We start from the raw sequence: 24,308 nt of genomic DNA, 5'->3' as shown, positions 1-24,308 counted from the left end.
TCCATATAGATTCAACTGGGGAAGGTTCCACAATTATCCTTAATGAACAGGAAGAATCATTGAATAAAATTGTCTACAATTCTATCATTTTTTCCAAGGGAGAAGGAAAAAGAAACTAGGAAACAACAAACGTTCATTTGTAAATAGGAAAATAAACTATAATAGATAAAGACTTAAGATTTCTAAAGAAGAGAGGAATTACTATGGAATATATCTAATATGAAATACCAAAAAGAAAAGAAAAAAATGAAGACATCAACATGATTTACTTTTTTGAACAAAAAACTTCAAACAATTGTATTACTTAATTTGGCATTGCTAGGATATCCATACACATCTACGTTACTTCTATAGAGAATGATACAAGCCCAATGTGTCATAATGAAAGATTACATCAAAAGGCTCACCTATCCTGGATTGCTTTGGAAGCCCTAAGTTGATCATTATGTACAAGTAAATGAACATGACGAGCATATTTAGTTAGGTACAAAGCTTCATCTGTGGTAGTATCACCCCCTCCATCCACAAAAAGAACGTGTCCCTTGAACAACTATGATGCACCATCACAACTTGCATAAGCACTGATTCCTTTGCTCCAAAATTCATCTTCACGAGGTAACCTGAGCCTTTTTGCTGTAGCTCCAGTAGCGAAAATCGGATTGTGGCATAAGAACTTCATAAGAAAACTTCATAAAAGCATAAGAACCAAAAGTAAGAAATAAATCAAGGTCATTACGTTTAAACAAAATATATTGCTAAAATCAAAATTATGCAATAACATAAAAATTTATAATAAAAATTACTTTTTTCCAAATAATATATCACCTAACGCTCACTACTTTGCACTGTAAAAGGATCATTTTTCACATCAATAAATTCAACATCTTCTTGGAACAATTCTGCTCCCTAGCACTCAGCTTGCCATCGCATCCTAGATAAATTACAATTTCAATAATGTCTAATAGAAATCAAAATCTAATACATACAAAATTAAAATAAAGGAGATGAGAAGTTTGATTCCATATGACTTCTATATTTTACCTGTCCATTAAATCTGGACCAGTTACTCCGCCAAGAAATCTTGGGAAGTTCTCCACTTCAGTTGTAGTCATAAATTGTCCTCCAGGAACACCACCTAGTGGATAATCCTCAAATACTACATGTTTCAAATTAGCTCGAGCTGCATATATAGCTGTTGTGTATCCAGCAGGACCTGAGCCAAGACTATAATGGATTCGACCATATTCTCGAATCCATTATAGCTATCTAAAAGGTTACAAGTACTATTAAGAATTTAAGCCTAAGGTATTGCTGGGGTTAGCATTTTCAAAGTATATTTGGTTTTGAAAGCCTAAAGAACCCAAATTTACACTTCAATTACGCACCAACTAAAATGCCAAACAAGTGAGACTAAGCGCACAGAAACCGATCAATAATAACCAGTATGAAGCTTAACAGCTTAAAAATAATAGCACTATAATAGAGTAGCCATTGAGAAAAATTTTAAAATAAAAAAATAAAAAATAAAAAAAAGAAGACAGTAATAAGGCAAATTTGGTTACGTTTGCAAAACAACGTGTTATAATGGTTTTGAAAAGAGTAACTAAAACAGCTTCTTCAATGAATCGTGATAGTTTCCATTCAAAGTATGAGCTAGCACAGCCACTAAATAGAAAAATTCTATCCAAAGACTTTGAAGGAACCTCAAAAAAAAAAAAAAAAAAGGCACCGTTACAGATGAAAAGCAAGGCATACCTACGGCTTGAAATTAGGATGAGAAGGTGATCTACTAGCATCTACTACATGTTCCCTCTCTTGATGTAAACTCACACTCACTCTCTCTCACTCTCTCTCTCTTTCCGCTGCTTCAGAGTCAATATCGTGTGTGCTATGGTCACCATTTGGATGCCTAAAATTGAGCATAAAGCCTCCATCCATAGCTTCATGATCGTCCTTCGAATCCAACAAGAGAAAGAACTTGAATATGAGAAGGGTTACTAAAAAGAGAAAGAGGGAAATTGAATGTGGAATGTGGAATGTGGTGGGTTGAGACATTGATAAACGAGAGAGAAATTGTACGTGGTTTATAGAGTAAGATAAAGTTGGAATAATAAAAAGAAGGTGGGTAGATAAAAAAAAATTTCAAAGGGAAGGGGTATCTTTTATTAAGGCATGTAAAATAAGGATATAGGGCCAAATTCCCCTTTCTTTTATTATGATGCTAGACCTGTTAGAGATTAAATTTCTTCAGCAATATCATTGTATCCAATTGCCATTCTTTAAATTCAGAGTTCGATAAACCTTTGTGCTTCCGATAGAAGGGTCCAGAAATTAATAATTTAAATGGCAATGATGTCTGGGCTGCCAAGCACATATATACAACCCAAATCCAATTATTTGGGCTCCACTGATCCATATCTTTTTTTTCTTTTTTTTTTTTTTGGGTCAAAAGAAATCCCTATCATTATGATTTATCCTATGTTTCATGGTAAATTTTAAAAATAATGTTAGGTACCAACTAATCAAAACATTTATCAAGATAGCAGTTTATTTATCATGATGCTACTCCAAGAGGTTAAGTATTTTCCACGCACTCAAATGCCTGATGATGCTACTCCAAAAGGTTAAGTATTTGGGTTTTTTCGAAAACTAGCCAACGAAAAAAATGCAAACTTGAAAAATAGCAAAAAGAAATTTTTTTATAAAATCTAACCAACTGTGGATTGAAATACCCTTAGATAAACGGAAAATTACAAAATGGCTTTTCTCTTACCTTTTTTCTTTTTCCTCTTTTGTCAAAACACCCGTGCACCCTAAAAAAAAAAAAAATTTCTTGCATCTCATCTTCTCTTACCCATTTTCTTATATTTTCTGGAATCTTACAACCCAATAGAGTCCAAATAGTCAGAGCTGAGAAGACTTCAATATGACAACAGCTTGCTTACACTAGCCTATGGATTGAAGGTATCTCACAAAATTTTGATTTGTCTAAAAATTCATTGGGACTGGATATTTTGTACACTAAACTTAGGTAAAAAATATCTCTTTTATTTTTTTGTTACTAGATGAAATATTGGTGCTAAATTATGTAAAATAGTGTGAAAATGGGAGAAAAATGATGTAAAAATGAAAAATCGTGAAAACCAGTAAAATGAAGGAAAATTGGCGAAAAAGATAAACTTCTGCCATTTTCCGCCAATTTGTCAGTTTTCCGCTAATTTTCCTCCAGTTTTCCACTAATTTTCCGCCAGTAGGAAAATGTTATATTTGGCAAAAATAAAAATAGAAGCGATTTTTTGAGACAAATAATATGTTTATTAAGTATTATTCATATTTTTATATATTTATTAATTATTTTAATGTTATGAATTTAATTTTGTAGTAAAATGGAAAACGATGATATTGTAATTGCCATTTTATACAATTGAACATTAGTACAAAGTGATGGTGGCCATTGGGGATATCAAAATGGTAAAACTATAATCGTTTTTGTAGGCAAAAGATGCACAAAATTAAAGTTAGAGAATGAGATTTTCAATTTTATTAAGATAGACCGAAATGAATATTTGCTAAATCTAAAATGGATATATGGACGATGTGCAGAAAAGTTGGATTCTCTAGAAATATGCAAGGATAGGGTTGTGAAATGTTTTCTTCAAGAAGTGAGGAATGGAGGGATGACAATGATGCGACCTTCATTGTATGTTGAGGTAATTTTGAAAGTTGAACATGTATCTAGAAATATTCATCAAAGAGCCTTTGCTTCAGATAATAGGAGTAATCAGCATTCTTTTGCTCGTCCTTCAATTGTTGTTCTTCTACCATAAGTTCCTGATCCTGAACCTATTGAGGCTACATTTCATGACATTGTAGTTCATGAAACTTAGGTTAGAGATCATGATGAAGTTAATGTCCGTAGATCTTGGACATCATTTAACATCCATGAAAGAGTTGATGTTAGAGGTGACTGTGCAGAACGGTTTCCTAACCAAGAGGAGTATGAGAAGTTGAATAATATTAATCAATATGAGAATTACAATGCAGCAAGGGATGATGTTAGCATTCAGTTGGATTGTGGCAGCCCAGACTACCCGCATGAGATATTGTCCTCTTTGGGCCTGGAGAATCCTCTTACAACCCAGCCCTCAAGGTTTTAAAAGGCCTCTTAAGGAAAAGGTATCCACACCCACTTATAAGGAGTGCTTCGTTCCCCTTTCCAACCGATGTGAGATTTCACAATCCACCCCCTTGGGGCCCAGCGTCCTCACTGGCACACCGATCCGGGTTCGGCTCTGATACCATCTATGATAGCCCAGACCATCCACATGAGATATTGTCCTCTTTAGACTTGGAGAATCCTCTTACAAGCCAGCCCTCAAGGTTTTAAAAGGCATCTCAAGGGAAAAGTATCCACACCCACTTATAAGGAGTGCTTCGTTCCCCTTTCCAACCGATGTGGGACTTCACACGGATGATGTTGATTATAATGATGTAAATTTCAAACATGAGTTGCCTGACAATAATAATGATATGCATCCTGAAATGAACAATGAACGAGTTGATTATATTAGGGTTCATAGTGCTACAAGTGACCACTTATCATCGAGCAACAAAAGTGATTCTATGGCCATATGTTCATCAAAGTTCACTAATTGTGAGAGCATTGTAGCTGGACAGATATTTTGCAGCAAATGTGACTTACAGAATAAAATGTCCAAATGAGTTTGAAAAGAAAAACAAACATATATCATTTTTTTCTTTTCTTTTAATTGTTTACTAATTTTAAAAAGCAATACATTTTTTGTTAAATCTTTCTTCATCTTATATAATATTTGTCTCCACTCTCAATTTTTTTACCCCAATATTAATTTAAATAATCTATTAAAAACAAATATTTGTCTCCATCGCGACGACGGCAAGATGGGTTTTTCGGCAATCCGGCCACTACCTGGCCAAATTGATACTCCTTTCCACTAATTTTTGACCTTCTGAGCTTAATTTTGAGGTCTATTCAACTTGATTTCCTATCATTTGAGAGATATGAGGAGTTGAACTTTGGCCAAAAACTTTCCGTCCATTCTGTCGAGTCACCACCGGTCGAGTTGAGTCCAAAAAAAGTTGGTAACATATTCCTCGTCTCCTTAACTTTCTATAGATACCTCATTTATGAATTATGGTGTAGTATTCTGAAAGATGTCATTTTTACATAAAATATTATTATTTTATTGCAGTAGTTTGAAAAATGTATATATTTGTTATTTTAATAATTATTTATATTGAAAATGTCGAATTCATGTTGATTGGAATAAGCATGGCTTTAAAATAATCTTGGATATTATATTTTCTACTTGAGGGTAGAAGATTTATTAGCAATTATTTTTTTTTTTAAGAATTTAATCCCAAATAAAAATAGGCTTTCTGGAGTTGATTTTAATTCTTTAGTTTACATTTCATTTTATGAAATATCCAAATGATTTTGAAAAGAAAAACAAATATATGTCATTTTTTCTTTTCTTTAAAATGGTTATTGATTTTAAACATCAATACATTTTTTGTTAAATCCATCTTCTTCTTATATAATATTTGTCTCAGCTCTTAATTTTTTTATCCCACTATTAGAAATTGATTTATCAAGTGGAATAAATATTATTCAACAATTTCTACTTGGAGAAATGTTTTTCCAATAGGAGGAAAATGATTTCCGCTTGGAGGAAAAATTTTTCAACAGGTGGAAAACGATTTCTGCTTGGAGAAAAAATTTTCCGCTTGGCGAAAAATTATCCAGAAGCTTCAATTGGTCTCCATATGGGATTTGCAACAAGAGGAAAATGTTTCCTCCAGGAGGAAAACTTTTCCGCCTAGAGGAAAATTTTACAAAATTGCAATTGAGTTCATAATATGTTTGTGCATAATGAAATTCTAATAAATAAAATGGCACATTTTCTATAAGGTCAATTAGTTAACCTTACATCAATAACACATTGTTATCTTCGTTAAATAAACATTATAAGCCACCTTTATCTTTACAATTAAAAGTCTAACATAATAAAGAATATGCATCTATAAACATGACAAAAGTAAAGAAAAATACATCACCATGCAGCTCATATGCTTAGTTCTTTGTTGTAAGCCTCATGAGCATACTTCCTCCTGAAGAACTCTATGTTATTTTGTGTGAAACTCAATGGTAATCTAGCATATAAAAACTCCATGGACTTGAGCACAAAAATATCATAGTCACCACTGCAACAAAACAATTACATACTTACAACCATATTCAATAGTTAAAATTATCAACAATGCTGAAAATCCATACAATATATCACAAATAAAGGTTCAATGATAAATTCTTGACATTATATTTTCACCAACAATAAATCAACTTGCATAATATTTTCTACTTTGTTTGAACAAACAACTTACATTAATGGGGGATAAACCGCCACCAATGCTTCTCTATCTATCTGTGTGTGTGTTTGTGAGAGCTTCAAAACTTTGGAGTTGTAATTTTCTCAGCATTCACTTGTAACTCTACGATCTCAAATTTTATGCTTCGTTTTTCTACTCATTCCCTCACTCACTCCTCAAATGCTGGGGGAAAAAAAAAGTATGAGTATGTTCAAAAAATAAAAATTAAATATTACAAGACTGAAAGTGAAATACCACCAAATTAATTAACAGATATCTAAATATGAAAATTAAGATGCAAGTTTCCGCCATGCATTGTCATAATATATATGTTGTTTTAATTAATAGTTTACTGAAATAAGATGATTTTTATAATGCAACCACAGCTGATCAAGAACAAAATAGTATCATGGAAATTATTATGTACTAAACTAAGGATATATATAACATATAAACATCAAAATCAAAATAATTCAACTTAGTCATTCCTTAGTTGTTTTCTGTTAAACACAATGATTTTTAGTGGGAAAAAAAAAACCAGAAATTTGACAGAAAAGTATGCATAAACAAGAAAAAGAATTGAAGGACACTAGTTAAACGTTATAATACAAAAAACAGCTACTATGCAGACTGATTAGTGTCTAAGCCACAGACCAATATTTTCTCTATTGTATGTTTCCCCTATCCCAAACACAATAAAATTTTCTATTAAAAGATAATCTTAATTAAGTTCATAAAGTATATGCTTGCTGTCTTCAGTGTGCTGTTTGGTAAGAGGCTTTGGTTTTTAAAAAATTAACCATGTAATGGAAAGCATATTATGATTTAAGACATTTGTTTGAGAGTATTTTAAAGCTTATATATATATATATATATGACAGGGAGAAGAAAAACGAAAAATGTGAAAGAAGAATTTTTTAAAATATTCAACTGAAAAACATAATTTAGTAACAGTATTCATAAACTGTTAACACATTTTCATACTAATATTTATATTTTCCTAGCTAGTTTCTGCAAGCCCTGCATTTTCTATTATTATTTAGTTTTTATTTTGTGCTCAAACATCATTGCTTTTCTTTATGCCAGTTGGAATTCTACAACATGATCAAAGTTATAAATATATATATATATGTTATATTAATAATTCCTTTGTTATCAACGTATAATACATTGTAAATATTCCTTGTTATATATTAATATTTTATTCACACATATTAATGATGTCAACAAACTCTATCCCAAACAACTGGAGTAGATTCTTACAATGTAAATCCTAATAAACGTTTTTCATGGCAAAGAATGGAAATTTTGAAAGTAACATAAAACCCAACAATGATATGCTAGAATATGATAGAAAAAATAAAATAAAATAAATAGAGGCAAGACGGCTAGAATAAATTAAAATAATTCATCACATCCACCATTTGCCTAGTTTCATAACCACAATAACCTACCATAAGACCTCTGCCCTTTGAATTGAATTTTACTCTACTTTAATTGAGAAAGGAAATTTTAGTGCCAAGCAAATCCACAACGCAGAGCTGTTCGTAATTCGTATTTATTGATTTTTTTCCCCCCAAAGAGGAGTAAGAACAATGACTTTTTTCATATTTTGAAAAAAAAAAAAAAAAGAGTGTGACTTTTTTAACCATGCAGCAATCAAACTTAGCATATTATATGTGTAAGATGTGCATAGGAGAGGCCACAGAATATTGCTTGCCTAGCTAATGATAAGATGGAGCCTGGAGGTTCAAATAGATAAATGTCTCCTTGTGTATTCTTTCTTTGATTTCTATTCAAATGAACAAGAGCATATGAGAAATTTGGAAATTTTGCACCAACAAAAATAAACCACAAGAACTACTAACAACTAAATAACTACAAAAATATACAAATAATAAATAAAAAATTAAGGACAAAATCATTGCATAAAATTCCCAAATTTTCTCACTTTTTATATATTTCAAGGGGCAATATAAAAGGCTCTATTTTGTTTCTTGGGTCAAGAAGTAGGAATATTGAATTAGAAATATTAAACCATAACACCAATCCCCAGTGCCATTTCTCTCTATTTCTTTTTTTTTTTTTTTTATGCAGCGATAATGACACTCACTTACTAGCATAGTATTAAAAAAATTATTTGCAATATTTTAATTATGCTGCTTTGGACTTGACAATCTGCCTCCTTGTTATATTAATAAATATAAATTAAGGATTGCAAGCTAACCTTATTTTATATATATTCCATTGCTTGTCATATTAATTTGTCTAATTTCGTCTGCTGATAGCTATAAGGAATTTATTTATTCCTTCTAGGGAGATATACGGCAAGCTAGTTCAAGTATATCTCGTAAATCTAATCAAAGTAGTACTACTGCTACATATTTTCTAAGCTCTGCCTAGTCAATGGCCAGTCAAAAGTGCATGTTCTAAATACATTTCTTTTAATAAGATTAGCAAAAGTCACACATGAACAGAGAGGAAAAACTAAACAACAAGGAAAGCCTATTGAAATAACATAATTCATCAAATAGAATCGAAACCCTATTGAAAAGGAAAGCAAAAAGAGAGAGAGAGAGAGAGAGAGAGAGAGAGAGAGAGAGAGAGAGAGAAGAGAGAAAGAGAGAGAGAGATGTATGTTTACCTTAAAGCCCAATGGTGGCAAGAACACTGATGGTGGCAAGAAATGTTTGGGTGTCCCAAGAGGTATCAAAGCCAGTGAAGGGTGTAAAATGAGGTGGATAAAAAGCCTTGTATACCGTATATACGACTTTGGGTCTTCTAACCGTAGCAGATCAGCGGGACAAAGGCAAATTCAAAAGTGATCTATCAAAAACGTCGGTAAACAGGACGATTATTCTGATGAATGAGATGGTATTTTTTGGAAGGAAAGTGGAAGGGAAAACACTAGGTTTCTTTCAAAAGGGAAAGGGAAAGGGAAAGAAGAGACAAAAAACATATAAAAAAATAAAAATAAAAAAAAATAAAATAAAAAACCCCTACGTTTTGATAGTGAAAAAACATAAAAAAAAAGGTTTTAAAAATTTAAAAATAAAAAAGGTATTTGGTCTAAATGGGTTAAAAGTTGGCTAGTTTTTAAAAGAAAAATTTTTTTGCTATTTTTCAAAAATGGATTTGTACGATGGCTAGTTTTCAAAAAAACACTAAGTATTTTCCACAAACCCAAATGCCTTCTGTTCCCTTAGGTTGCGGTTAAGTATTTTCCATGAACCCAAATGCCTTTTCTTCCCTTAGGTTTATACCTTTCAAAAGGAATTTCAGAATTTCAAAAGGAATTTCCACGAACCTAAATATCAGCTAATTGTCATACTGTATGTAATATTATAAAATTCAGAGTTTAATTTAATGAAGCCTAATGATTGATGTTTCTCCAAAAATACAACAACAACAACCAAAAAAAAAACAAAAAAAAAGTCGGCATGCATACAGCCCAAATCCATTATTTTGGGCTCTTAAGAAGAGTAAATTTCATTTATATTTTCTTAATTTTGTAATTATTTTATTTAAACACAATGCTTTTTAAAAAATATTAGTAATTTTTATTTAGTTTTCTACACACACACACACACATATATATATATATATATATATACCAAAACAAGTTCTTTTTTCCATTTTTATCAGTTAATTTTAATAGTTAAAGGTTAAAAAAAAAAGTTAAAATTTTATATTTTATAATTTAATAAAATTGTAAAAATATAGTTTCAATCTTCAGCTCTTAAAAGTAAGTATGAATTTATTTAAACCCCTTTAATTTTATCATAAATATATTTAGACTACATACTTTTAAAAAATCAGCATTACTCTCTTTTTGGTTTTATAAATCTATCAAAATATACTCGTATGTTAATATTTTTTAATTAATTTTTACAATTAAAAGTTAAATAGAAATTAAAAATTAATATTTTATTATTGAATAATACTGTGAAAATACAATTATAAATTTTATTTGCTAAAACTGACAAGTGAGATCAAATAGTAATTTTCAAAAAGCATGAAAACTAACTATGATTAAGGTAAAACTAAAAGGATTTAAATGAAATTTTTCTAAAATTAACTAGTAAAACTTGATACAAATTTACGAATTAGTCTCTTTTGATAGTTTTGAAAGAAATAAAAAAAGATAAATAATGATCTATTAAAAAGTTCAATTTAAATGAAATAATGATAAAACTATAAAGGTGTAAACCAAACTTTTGGCAAAATAATCATGACTTTTATCTTATTTTTCATGGTAAATTTTAATTAATTATATAATCTATTTAAATTATTGATTCTTAATAATATCAAGTGACGATGATAATTATTATAGTTCTCAAATTAATTTTTTTAGAAATATTTATTTGTCCTTTTTGCATATATTGGATATTTTAGGAATTTACTTAAAAGATTTCGGTGTTTATTTGCCATTTTCCTTTAGAAGTTGTTAATACCACATCATTTAGGAAAAGTTTTGGAAGGCCAAATGTCGGAATGGACTTGTTGGCGTGCAACGCTGGATATGTTGATGACCAAAATGAATCGAATGCACGGAAATTTTTGGTGACAAGGACTTCTGACATATGCGCAGCTCATCCCGTCCTCATTCTTGGCTCTAAACTTTCCCCAAAACAATAAATAAATAAATATTTCCAAATAAATAAATTAAACACAAAGTTAGCAACTATATAATAGTATATGAACCTGTCAACGTAAAAAATTAGAGTAAATTACAAAAGTACAATCCAATACAATGCGAGGGAATTAATGTCAGATGATAACTTCTTTATGAATTGTATGTATAAATCATCTTCTTTATGAATTGTATTTATAATTTGTTTGGTAAAGGCTTTTTTTTTTTTTGGGTTAAAAAATTCTATTAATAGCTAAAAATTTTTTTGTTAAAAAATAAAAATGTTTGGTAAGCATCAAGACGTACTTGTTGATTAAAAAAAAATATAACTTTTTAAAATTATTTTAAAGAAATTTAAATTTTGAATTTTTTTTAAAAAGCTCTTTTTTAATTTTAGTTGATAACTCAATGAGTATCTAATGTAGTTTTTATTTATGGGGTGTTTGGATAATAATAAAGTTAGTGGGAATCTAAAGTTTATTAGGAAAGTAAAATTTTCTCCTGTTTGAATAATTTTTAAGAGAATGAATTTATAAGTCCCAGTGAAAAATAAATTTCGTAATATGTGAAACTGATAGGAAAAATGAATCCTGCTAAAGAGGTGTCATTCTAAAATTCAATGAGAAACTAATATTATATATATATATTTTTAAATGCAATTTTATCCTTTAATTTTAATGTATAAATTTATTTAATTACTTATAAGTCCTATTTTCCTCTATAATTAATCAAACACTGTAAAAAGAATACTAAGAAAATTCATTCTCAAGAAACTAAATTCCAAAAAACTGATTCTCAAGAATCTGTTTCCTTTAATACTTTCCATTTTACCACACACCCCATAATAAAAAAATATTTATAAACTTTTTAATAAAAATAATTAAAAAAAAAACTATAATACAAAATTATACAAAGAAAAACTCTATTTTCATTTTTTATACTAAACGAACACCTATTAATTGTTATAGTTAATATTTGAATGTATTAATTGATAGTGTTATGTCTCAACTATAAGTGATTTTATTCAATAGGGTGTCGCTCATCAGTAGCACTTTGGCTAATCAAAGCTTCATAAAGAACAGTTAAGTAGGATTTGGTTAAAAATCATAAAAGTTCTTTTTAAAACAAAAATAAAAACTTGAAGTGTTTAATATTTTTCTCAAATCATGACACTAATATAAACAAAGGCTTGTGTTGAAAGCAAGAAAAACTTGGACACAACGGTAAACCACATCATTTTGTACAATGTCTATTAATCTTGTACCTATATAAAAACTCAATAATCTATCTCACATAACATTATATGATATTAAAATAAAACATGAAAACCATATAAAATATTTATTGAATCTTTGCTTATGAATGGATTGTTGCACCACATTATATATAGACGGTTGTACTCAAATTTTTTTTTTTTAAAAAAAAAAAAGCATCTAAAATGCTTTTTCTTTTTCTTTCTTCATCTAAAACTTTGATTTTTGTTTTTTGGTAAATAAAATTTTAATAATATGTGTCTTTTTTTTTTTTTTTAATGCATGCATGATTAACAAAAGTATGAGTATTGCCACTACATCTAAAAAATGTTTTAAAGGACTAGAGGACATACTTGAGTCCATTGAAGTCCCCACATGTGTTGAAGAATTTCACGGCACCTTTGGTATGCAAAATTGTATTGTATTAATTTTGTTGTGCTTGATCAAACGGTATTGTAATGTATTGTGTTGTATTATAATGTTGTACATTATTTGATACATGATTATACTGTACTATAGATTTTTATAAAAAAATTAATTTTGACAAAACAAAATTGATTTTCATTAAAGTTCATATAATTTTCTTACATAAAAAATTTGATATTTTATCATTATTTTACCAAAATTTTAAAAATAATTAATTGTTCAAAATATATTAAATTGATTTTTTATTATTATGGTTAATTCTTTTTAAATAATTACGTTACTGATAATATATCAAAAGTTATTTTAATGTCATTTATGTAGTATTTACATTATCTAAAGTTAAATAATATTAATAATTAAATAATCATTAGACAATTTAACACTAAAAAATCAAAAAATATTTGATAAATTCTTTTTAGTTATTGCATGGAATTTATTATATTAAACAAGAATTTAAAAAAAAAAGTAAAAAAGACAAATATAAGAGAAAACAAAAAAAAAGAAAAAAAAAAGAAAAAAGATCAGCTTTTGAAAATAATAAGTGAAAAGGGAAAATAAAACCCAACGCCCTGCTCGCTCCTAGAAAAAACAAAAATTCAGTTTAAAAATTAAAATAAAAAAAAAAGATAAAAAAGAAGTACGGCCGCCTTATACGGCGAGCCAAACACACCGTCAAGGACTTCTACCACGCGTCTAACCTGTCTCAATTCTAAAACGACTTCATTTTAATAAAAAATAAATAAATAAAAGACACCCCAAAAGGAGAAAAAAGTTGCTTGTAAAATTTTCTCCGCTAAATGCCACTGACTTGGCGCCGTTAAGTTTCCATTTTTCTTTCTTTTTCATTTTTTTAAATTAAAAAAAAAAAGTTTTGATTTGAGAGACGGCTTTTATCTTTGACCATCTCTCCCTCTTTTATGCTTCCCTTTGCATGTTTGGCAGAAAGTACTGAACAGAATTAAAACAGTCCCACCCATGTTTGGTCCAATTTGGGAAATAATCCCAAAAACACGGTTCCACGGGTTCATCTGCTAAGATGGATTAAAAGCGGTCCGGAGGGACGTCAACTCACGAAAATGCTTTCTCATGTCCTTTATTTTTTTTTTAATTAAAAAACAGCCATTCACATGAAAGGAAACAACTTTGTCTTTGGTAAAAGAAATTAAGTAAACAGCTTTCAAACCAATGAAGGTAAACAACTGAATAAACCGCGTATATAGGGACCATGTCAGTAAAATCTCAAAAAAGGGAAAACAAGGTCTGCCAAAGGTGGTGTAATAAAATATTCCATTTCTGGAGAAAATGTTTAGAGCTTATATAAAGTGCATTAGCTAATTAGTTAGCACCAGAAAGACAGGAAAATCCGGTAAGACTATCTATAAGAGCCTTAGAGGGTCAATTTCTCATTGTTTATATATTATAAGTTAACAATAAACGAATAGGATATATATATATATATATAAATACATATAGCCAAAATGTATACTCTTTTCCTTTGTTGGTGTTGTCTCAGGTTTCATCAGCTTAGATTGTGGGCTTCCAAAAGACACCCGCTACACAGAGCCAACGACAAAGATTGATTACATTTCAGATGCACCCTTCATCAGCAGTGGCATAAGCAAGAGCATATTGCCAGAATATAAAGCTACCAACCAACAGCAGCAGGTAGCCTTAGTAAGGAGCTTCCCTCAAGGATCCCGAAACTGTTACAAACTAGACGTTAAAAGAGCTGTCAAGTATTTGATCAGAGCTACTTTTCTATATGGCAACTATGACGATCAAAATAGGCTGCCCAAATTTGATCTGCACCTGGGAGCTAATTACTGGATTACAGTGAATTTTAGCTCAGCAAGTTCAATTGTCATGAAGGAGATCATACATATTACCTCGAATTCAAACCACCATCTACAGATATGTCTTGTAAACACCGACTATGGGACACCTTTTATTTCAGCATTAGAATTGAGGCCTCTCAAAAATTCTAGTTACGTGACTAAAACTGGGTCCTTGGCATTGGACCGTCGCTTGGATACTGGTTCAACCGCCAACCAATCATACAGGTAATAATTAACCACAAAATCATTATAATTCAGAATTCAGTTAACTGTAGCTTATAATTAATCTCTGACACTAAGTACAAATGAATCTTCTTTGTTTTTGTACTATATATTTAAGGCATCCATACGATGTTTGGGATCGCCTCTGGACGCCCTATACACAGAAAGACTGGAGCACAGTAACAACTTCGCTTACTGTAAATTACGCCCAAGTTAGCATTGATTTCCAGCCACCGTCTATTGTGATGAGCACCTGCGCCATGCCATTGAATGCCAGTGCTCCCTTGGAATTCCACTACTGGGAGCCACGGGATGAAAGTAGCCAGTATTATATTTACTTTCACTTTGCTGAACTTCAACAACTTCAATCTAATCAGTCCAGAGCATTTGAAATCGTTCTGAATGGGATCAAGTGGTATAAAGAAGATTTTGTCCCTAGCTACTTAAAGTCATTCGCCGTATACAGCACTGGAGCTTCCACCAATTCAAATTATAGTTTCTCATTTGTTCGGTCGAAAAACTCGACTCTGCCACCGATCCTTAACGCCGTTGAGGTTTACACGGTCATCGAATTCTCCCAACAAGAAACAGACCAAGATGATGGTTAGTATATATGCTTTTCCTTTTAATTCCCCACCACAATTAGTGAATGATTATTTTAATTATGCTGAATGATTATTAATTAATGTTGGATTGGAATATATTAGTGGATGCCATCAACAACATAAAGTCAAGCTACGGAATAAGTAGAAACTGGCAAGGAGATCCATGTACTCCAGTAGCATTCTTATGGGCAGGTCTAAATTGCAATTACAAAGATTTTGATACCCCTAGAATCATATCCTTGTAAGTTTAAAATTCTGTGATTTGTTGATTCACCTCTCTCTAGATAGATAATTATTAATGAAATTATTTTGAAATGACAATCAGGAACTTGTCGTCAAGTGGATTAACTGGAGAGATAACCTCATTCATATCCAGTTTCACTATGTTAGAATCATTGTAAGTACTACAACTAGTAATGTTGGACGTCCATATACTTTAGAAGAGAAATATTTAAGAAACACTCAATTTTGATTACTGACCATATCATATCTAATCACAATCTTAATGGTAAGTTTACGTAATTAAATTGCTCATCTCAGGGATTTATCAAACAATAGCTTAACTGGACCAGTTCCTGATTTTCTAACTCAATTGCAAAACTTGAGGGTCCTGTAAGTTGTAATTTGGATTCAGAATTTTGTTCTGCAACTTTTGTTGTAAGAGTTAAGAATTAATATGGGGAACTCAAAAGTTTTGATTAATCTGTTGACAGAAATTTGAAACGCAACATGCTCAGAGGTTCAGTTCCAGCAGAACTGATTGAAAAGTCCCACTACGGTTTTCTATCGTTAAGGTATGCATCTTTTCAAAAGCTACGGACCCATGTTGCCGTCATCAATACACATATTTTAGACTATATGTTCAGATTTCTAAATTTAATAAATTAAAGGAATAAAATTGTAGAGTATTTAAATTATTATTATTATTTAGTGGGAAGAAAATTGTTAACGGAATACATGGTACCTGAAAGTTTAATATTTCATGAAAATGTGTGAGGATATATATTTACTTCATTCTATAAAAACAAACTGCAGTTATAGCACCTTCAAGCACAAAACCTTAATAAAAAATGATTTCAACTTTGTTAATGTGCTAGGGTTGGAGAAAATAAACATCTTTGCGCATCCAATCCATGCAAAAAGAAGAATAATATTCTCATTGCACTAGTATCATCAATTGGTGCACTGGTTGTCCTGTTAAATGCAGCAGCTATCTTCGTGTTTCTAAAACGAAAAAAACAAGAAGGTAATATTTTTCACATTAATTTGAGCCTGATCAGAATTTTTTTTTTTTATTTTTTATTAACCATAATATCATTATGAAATTTATGGTGCTATCAACAAATGTCACACTAGGTGCAAGATCAACTTTCGAAAATAATTCACTGGAGCATAAAAAACGTCAATTTACCTACTCTGAGATCTTAGACATAACAAATAATTTTGAAAGAACTCTTGGTAAAGGTGGATTTGGAACAGTTTACCATGGCCTAATAGAGGGCACTGAAGTAGCTGTAAAGATGCTTTCCTCCTCATCAGTTCAAGGTTATCAACAATTTCAAGCAGAGGCATGTCTTCCATCATGCATTTATATGGAATTAATTTTTTATAGTTTATCCATAGCATGTACAAATTAATTAGAAAGAGTTTATTTCTAATAAAACAGGTTAAGCTTCTAATGAGAGTTTATCATGGAAACTTGACAAGCCTTGTTGGGTACTGCAAGGAAGGAACAAACATGGCTCTTATCTATGAGTACATGGCCAATGGAAATCTAGAGTCGTATCTTTCTACAGGTTTCTAAAGCTACTTTTCTTATAGTAGTGTATGATATGATTAAGAACCTATAGAAGATTGCAAAGAAACAGAGCATAGTAGTTATGTTATATATACATTGATCAATTTTTTGCAGGAGATGGAACAGAAAATGTGATAAGTTGGCGTGGAAGACTTCAAATAGCTTTGGACGCAGCTCAAGGTTTACAATAAATTTACTTCATTTGATTTTATTTTATTCCCTACTAAGCTAAATTTGGGTTTTGAAATGCAGGATTGGAGTATCTACACAATGGTTGTAAGCCGCCTATAATCCACAGAGATGTGAAGACCTCAAATATATTATTAACTCATAATTTTCAAGGCAAACTGGCGGATTTTGGGCTATCCAGAATTTTCCCAACTGATAGTGGCACCCATGTGTCTACCGCTGTTGCTGGCACCCCTGGTTACCTTGACCCTGAGTGAGTTGGTGTTATTTGATCATATATCTGTGTCCTTCAAAATAAAATTTATAGAACATTTGACGACAACATTACCAAACTTGCCATTAACCAAAATAAAATTTATGACAAAAAAACTTGCCATCAACCAAAATAAACTTTATGAAAAAAATTACAAAAAATTAAAATAAAATAAAATAAAATAAAGAAAAAAAGAAGGTTTAATTAAGGAAAAATGGTACAGATTAAAATAATTTCAGTCTAACAGATAAAAGAATTTTGCAAAAAGTACTACTTTTCAACTTGGCAGACATTGAATAATCATGATTTGTGTTGCAGGTACTACAAAACAAATAGGCTAAATGAGAAAAGCGATGTTTACAGTTTTGGAGTAGTTCTGTTAGAGATAATCACAAGCCGGCCAGCCATAAGTAAAAACGAAGACAGGACTCATATAAGCCAATGGGTGAGTTATGTAGTTGGTGATGGGGATATTAGAAGTGTGGTTGATCCAGGGTTAGAGGGAGATTTCGAAGTCAATTCAGTGTGGAAAGCTGTTGAAATAGCAATGGCTTGGGTATCTCCAACATCCTCTCAAAGGCCAAATATGAACCAGGTGGTGACTGAACTAAAAGATTGTTTAGCAATAGAGGTAGCTGGAAAGAACCATATCCCTCTCACTCATTCGGCAGCAGCTGTTGATTTCAGTGGAATGTTCTATATAGCTTCGTCTACCGAATCCATGAATCCCTCACCAAGATAGCTGTTTATTTATTATGATGCTACTCCTTGTAGAAGTTCAATTTTTACACGATTTTCAACAATATAGTTGTATCCAATTGCCTTTCGATAAATTCGGAGTTCAATAATAAAGCTTTGTGCTTCCCACAAAGAAGGGTCCAACAAATTAATAATTTTTAAGAGGCATGATGGCTGGGCTGCCAAGCCCATACATACAACCCAAAATCCAATATTTTGCTTTATCCTACTTTTCACGCTAAATTTTATCGGGTAAATTACACGCTCCTCCTCTAATTTAAAACTTTTTCACATGCACCCTCTATTTTCCATCAACAGCAGACTTTTCTCTGGCATTTTGAAATTTTTTTTTTTTTAACAGAAACTACTTTTCGGTCAGTCAAACCGTGAAATTTCTAAGTCAACACAACTTGATATTTTTAATGGTAACAATGCCCTTATTGTCAAAAAGCATTAAATGATAATTATCTAAACCGTTCATAAATAATAATACTAACAATAATAACAATAATAATAATTTATTAATCCCGATTCAATAATATTTATTTTGTTTAAATAGAATTTTTATATATTATTAAATTTATATCTGATTATTTTTTAAATTTTAAATTCTAATCGTTAAATTTTAATTTAATAAAATAAAATGCATTTTATTTGAGGATCACTAAATATATATATAGTCAGGCTAAAACAAAACCTTTAGTATGAGGATTAATATAAAATTTTTCTTTTTCTGCTCTTAGTTTATATCCAAAACTTAGATTTAAAATTATATTTACTAATAATTTGATTTTATTTTTCTTAAATAGAATTTTAGTATGTAATTAAATCCACATTTAATCACTTTTTAAATTTTAATATTTGATATGATTTAATAGTTTAAATATGGATTTTATTTTAATAAAAAAAGATGGGATCTTGAAATTGATTGGTATATATTCATATATTAAGAAAATGAACAATATAAAATTGTTAAATAAATAACAAATGATAGGTAATATGATAAAAAAAAATCTAATAACTAATAAAATTACCGTATTCTAGGAGTCTTATAGTGTATGATAAAGATTAAACAATTTATATAAAAATTGAGTGAATGGAAAAATATAAGAATAAATTGAGAAAATTCATAAATTATGAAGGTCTTAACTTATTTTTATTTTTTAACATTAAAAATTTAATATAATTATAAAAATAAAAAATTAAGCTTTTGAAAATAAAATAAATTGTTGATTGATGCTATTTTTAAAATTAAATAAATGAATATATATATATATAATAAATTATAGTTAATGTATATTTCAGAAAGAGTCCATTTATAATTTTTTTTAAGAAAAACTTATTTATATTATTTAATAAATAAAAATTAAAAAATATAAAATAATACATTAATAATTTTAATATGATTTTTTCTGAACCCTTTCATAACGAGGCCCATATGCCTTAGTGGCCTGCTGTTTCAGCCAACCTCGACCGTGGCCAAACATGCTTGGTGCCAAAAGTTCGTCGCTCTTATTTCTTAATTAGGTGGGACCCACATGCATTCTGTCAGATGACACTGACGAGTACACATTGAAATTTTCAGAAGAAACATCGAAATTTTCAGAAGAAAAAAGAAAAAAGTGTGGGTATTTATTTGATAAGGCATATAAGTCAAATACATATCTAAATAAGCTCTGGCTGTGGGCTTAAATTCCACGTAAATAAACGTTGAGACTTTAACTCTTTATTGGGTCCGTGTATTCCTTGCTCCAACGATGCAAGATGCAGATCACTAATACGTGATTTATGATACTATCAAAAACCTCTCTTTTATTATTGGCCACAAAAAAACTCCTCCGAAATTTAAACGTGGTATGTATTCAACCAAAGAAAGTTAAATTTATATTACAAAAATTTATTAGACATTTATATTTTTAATAATTTTTTTACATTTCAGAAATAATTATTGAAAAAAAAATCATATATATATTTTTATGCTTTTAAACAAATATTTTTCCAATTATGTATGTCGAATAGATCAATATTGTCTAATTATATATACTATACTTTTAATGATAGTGCAACAATATATATGTCACATTATTAATCAATGAACATATAAATTTGAATTGCATAAATTGAAATAATTTATGCATTTTGATATATATATATATACACACACACACACACAAAACACAAAAGGAATCTATATCATTCAATTTATATATATATATATTATATTTTTTAAAGTAAAATTGACATGTATGAAGCTAAATAAAATGTAGTATGAACCTCCATAAAATATAACGTACCAATCATTTTGTAATTTTGCAACTTGAATGGAAGTACCCTTCAACTAATTATCACCATTTGTAAGTGGACAAAAAGTCAAATTGTCAACCAATGCCTTGCAATATCCGCAGTACGTCGTAAAATGTCATGTTTCTGTGTTTTTATGGAGTGGACTTAGACATGTATGGGCCCAAGACTCGAGACTGCTAGACATCACCCTTAGACGTGGACACATGAGTCAACACGTCATTCAATTAAGATAACACGCATTAAAAGCAAGACTTAACGGTGTTAAATTTTGGGTTGGCAAATTTGAACTCATCTCGTAAATTTAGGGGTAAAGGAGGAGAAAGAGCTGATTGGATAACCATCGTTAAGGTTTAAAATATTTAATATTTTTTTAAAATTTCTGTGATATTTTTATTTTTTAAAGGGGTTGAAATAAAATTTAAATTCGAAATATAAATGGATAGAAATTCCATAATATCCATTGAAATTTTTAAAATTTTATCAAAATTTTCATGAAAATTTCTATAAAATATTCCCATAAATCTTTAATGATTTAGTTAAAAAATCTATAATTTCTATAGAAATTTATGAAATTTCCACTGAAATTTCGAAATATTCAGGAAATTTTTTAATTTTTTTAAAAAAATTCATAAATATTATTGATGTTTAATAAAAAATTTTATCAAATTAACTTCATTAATAATTTTTTACCCTTTAATTGCTTTTAGACATTTAGTGATATAAGCAAAATAGAATAAATTGAATTGAATAACATTAATAAGTTCTACTTATTGAATATCGATAAAGCAAAAATACAAAGTTTGTGGATTATATTTTTTAACCTAACGTTTTACAAATGTTGGTAAATAGATGATGAAATATATACATGTGAAATAATAATGTTTGTTTGAAAAATAAAAAAAAAATTCCTGACAATTCACAAGTTCTTTTTTTTTTTTTTTTTTGGGAAGAAGTTAGAACAGGCAGTGGCCAAAGAAAATCACCAAGTCGAGAAGTTGGATTAAGTCCATTTACTGGTGAACAATATTACACACATGCAACACAAGATGAAGATCATGGGAGTAGAGATGCAGGTCAATGATTCGATATTGTTGGAAAAGACTATACACGTAAAGAAAAATCTATAATGGAGATGTCACAATAAGAAGAAGATTCGATTTTTATGAATTTTGGATCTATGAAGGTTGGAAGTTATTTTCATAACCCTTATTCAATGGATATTTATGTAATGTCATCAAGTAGCACTTATGGGTACCATTTCAAACTCAACCATCATAGAGTAGTAGTTATACACATAGGCAACCAATAATGTAAGATCCATATGATTTGCATATTAATAATTATATGTAAAATTATCATGGAGATACATCTTTTCATAACTACTTCTCATATTTCACATCTCAAAATCAAAATGAGAAAGAAACCGATAATTTTTAATCACCCAAATATTTTATGTGGTATTAAGATGACATTTATGAACTACAATGTAATTATAATAATTGTTTTATATATTTTAGTTAATAAATAATTTTATCATATATGTATTTTTTGATATATTTTTATCAATAATAATTCATCTATGGTAAGTAATTCTTATTATAAATCAATTCACTAAGAAGAATATAACATCCATTCAATATTTTAGCAAGTTTTATAATCAATTTGATAATTGATGGATTAAATATGCTAATTCTAAAGTTTTAATAAAAATTTTTATTTTTTAAAATAAATTTCCATCATTTTTTATAATTTTTATCGATATTCGATATTTTCATGGAAATTTCTGTATTTTAAACTCTCAATATTTCCATCGATATTGATTTTTTGAACCTTACCCATTACCTATATATAAATATGGGGAAATTTTTATGGGCTCTTTGTAAGCGTTATGGCTTCTAGTTTAGAAAGTCAATTTTTTTTTTTTTGGTTATAAATTAAATAAGCTTTTTAGAATAAAAAAATATTTAATCATGTTTTTTGTTTTGAAAATATTATTGTAAAAATAAAAAATAGAAAATTATTTTTATTTTTTTTATGAAAACAAAGGATGTTTGATCAGTGATGTTTGAAAATAATTTTCAAAATTAAAAAACAGAAAACAGTAAACATCATTTTGATGTTTTATAAATTTTATTTTTTAATTTATTTTTTAAAACTGTTTTTAAAAATTGATGGGCAAACAAATTTATTTTTGTTTTGAATATAGTTTTTTATTTTGTAAAACAGAAAATTGTTTTAAAACTAATTGGCTAAACATATCCTAATCTAAGGGGATGTATTCAATTTAGAATTTGAAGGATTTTAAAAGTCTTTTAAAGTTTTGAGATATTCGATTTAGATTTTAAAGGAGTCCATACAAATCTAATGATATTCAATTCAGATTTTGATGGATTTTATAAAAGTCCATTAAAATCTAGATGTATTCAATTAGGACTTTATAGAATTCTTTTAAAATCTGGTGGTATTCAAAAAGTCATTGATTTTAAAAGACTTTAAAAAATGATGGATTTTAATGGATTTGAAAGGATTTTAACAGGGAAATTGTGAAGAAAATTGTCAATATGAAATCCACCTTTAAATCCAAAGATTTCATTAGATTCTTACAAAATCTTTATGGAGTCTGTAGAATTCTATAACAATCCATCAAATCCTTTAAAGTCTATAATTCATTTTAAATCCATCAAACTCTAAATTGAATACATCCCTCTTAAAAGTTGGATTTAATTTTTTAAATATAAAGAATCAAATTCAATTTTTATATTAAATTTTATTCTATCTTTCATATATTATTTTAAAAGTTTACTTTATCATATCTTTTATATATTGTTTTATAAGTTTCTATGCACCATCATAATTTTATGTATTACTTGTAATTTTCATATTTCACTTCACTTTTTTTTTTTTTCTCTATACTGCTTTGCTATGTAATTTTATAAAAGTAAATCACAATTGCTTATGGGAAAATGTAAAAATGAAAATAAATAAAGAGTTTTTAGTGAAGTTGCATAAAAATATCCCATTCTCCATCTTATAATAACATTTCTAATTGTTCTATTTATTGCAGTATATATGGTATGGAAAGTAGAAGCTGTTGATTTTTATGTGGTAAAATCTCTATTAATAAACATTATTTTGAAAAATTATTTTTAATAGGTTTCGTATAGAATAAAATTTACCAATGATGTGTAAAATTTTAAGTGGTTTATTATTTGTTTTATTTTATTATTTTTATTTCATATTTTTTTGGAATTGTTTTGGTTTCTCATCAGCTTTAAATATAGCCATCACCATCGCCTAATGTTCAATCGTGGTTCTTCTTGATTCTCTTTCTTCTATAGGACTTAGAATTTTTATACAACCATGACTCTTGTTATATATAGATCGCACTATTCCATTTAAGAAATTCCTTGTTTCCAAATTTTCTTATTCTTTTTCAACCTTTTCATCCTCATTCGGTTCTTTTTTCCCCCTTATTTCTGATAATGGAAAAAAGAGAAAACCCAGGCAAAGATAAGTTCTCAAAGTTACCAGACTTGAAGGTAAAATTTTATGGACATATGGCTTTCAAATGATCAATGGAGTTCGGACTAATAGGGTCTGTCTACTCTCAATCTTCGTTGGTGCCATGGCGGATCAATAATTCA

At 29.1% G+C, this 24,308-nt stretch overlaps 1 protein-coding gene and 1 pseudogene across 1 annotated transcript; one reads left to right on the top strand and one right to left on the bottom strand.

Moving 5' to 3' along the window:
• Positions 1-403: 403 nt before the first annotated feature.
• Positions 404-2,858, bottom strand: LOC107403927 (thioredoxin reductase NTRC-like; annotated as a pseudogene).
• Positions 2,859-3,444: 586 nt separating this feature from the next.
• Positions 3,445-18,477, top strand: LOC107404813 (LRR receptor-like serine/threonine-protein kinase IOS1). Its single transcript, XM_060814454.1, has 14 exons — positions 3,445-3,471; positions 3,888-4,074; positions 14,234-14,780; positions 14,896-15,380; positions 15,485-15,623; positions 15,708-15,779; positions 15,923-15,994; positions 16,096-16,176; positions 16,480-16,628; positions 16,739-16,950; positions 17,049-17,178; positions 17,295-17,360; positions 17,433-17,622; positions 17,941-18,477. Exons 1-14 carry the CDS (start codon positions 3,445-3,447, stop codon positions 18,362-18,364), a joined length of 2,781 nt encoding a protein of 926 aa, XP_060670437.1. The 3' UTR covers positions 18,365-18,477.
• Positions 18,478-24,308: the final 5,831 nt, after the last annotated feature.

Source organism: Ziziphus jujuba, chromosome 1 (assembly GCF_031755915.1).
Source record: "Ziziphus jujuba cultivar Dongzao chromosome 1, ASM3175591v1".
NCBI lineage: Eukaryota > Viridiplantae > Streptophyta > Magnoliopsida > Rosales > Rhamnaceae > Ziziphus > Ziziphus jujuba.
Note: the sequence above shows the minus strand (reverse complement) of the source record. Positions and strands in the feature narration are given on the sequence as shown.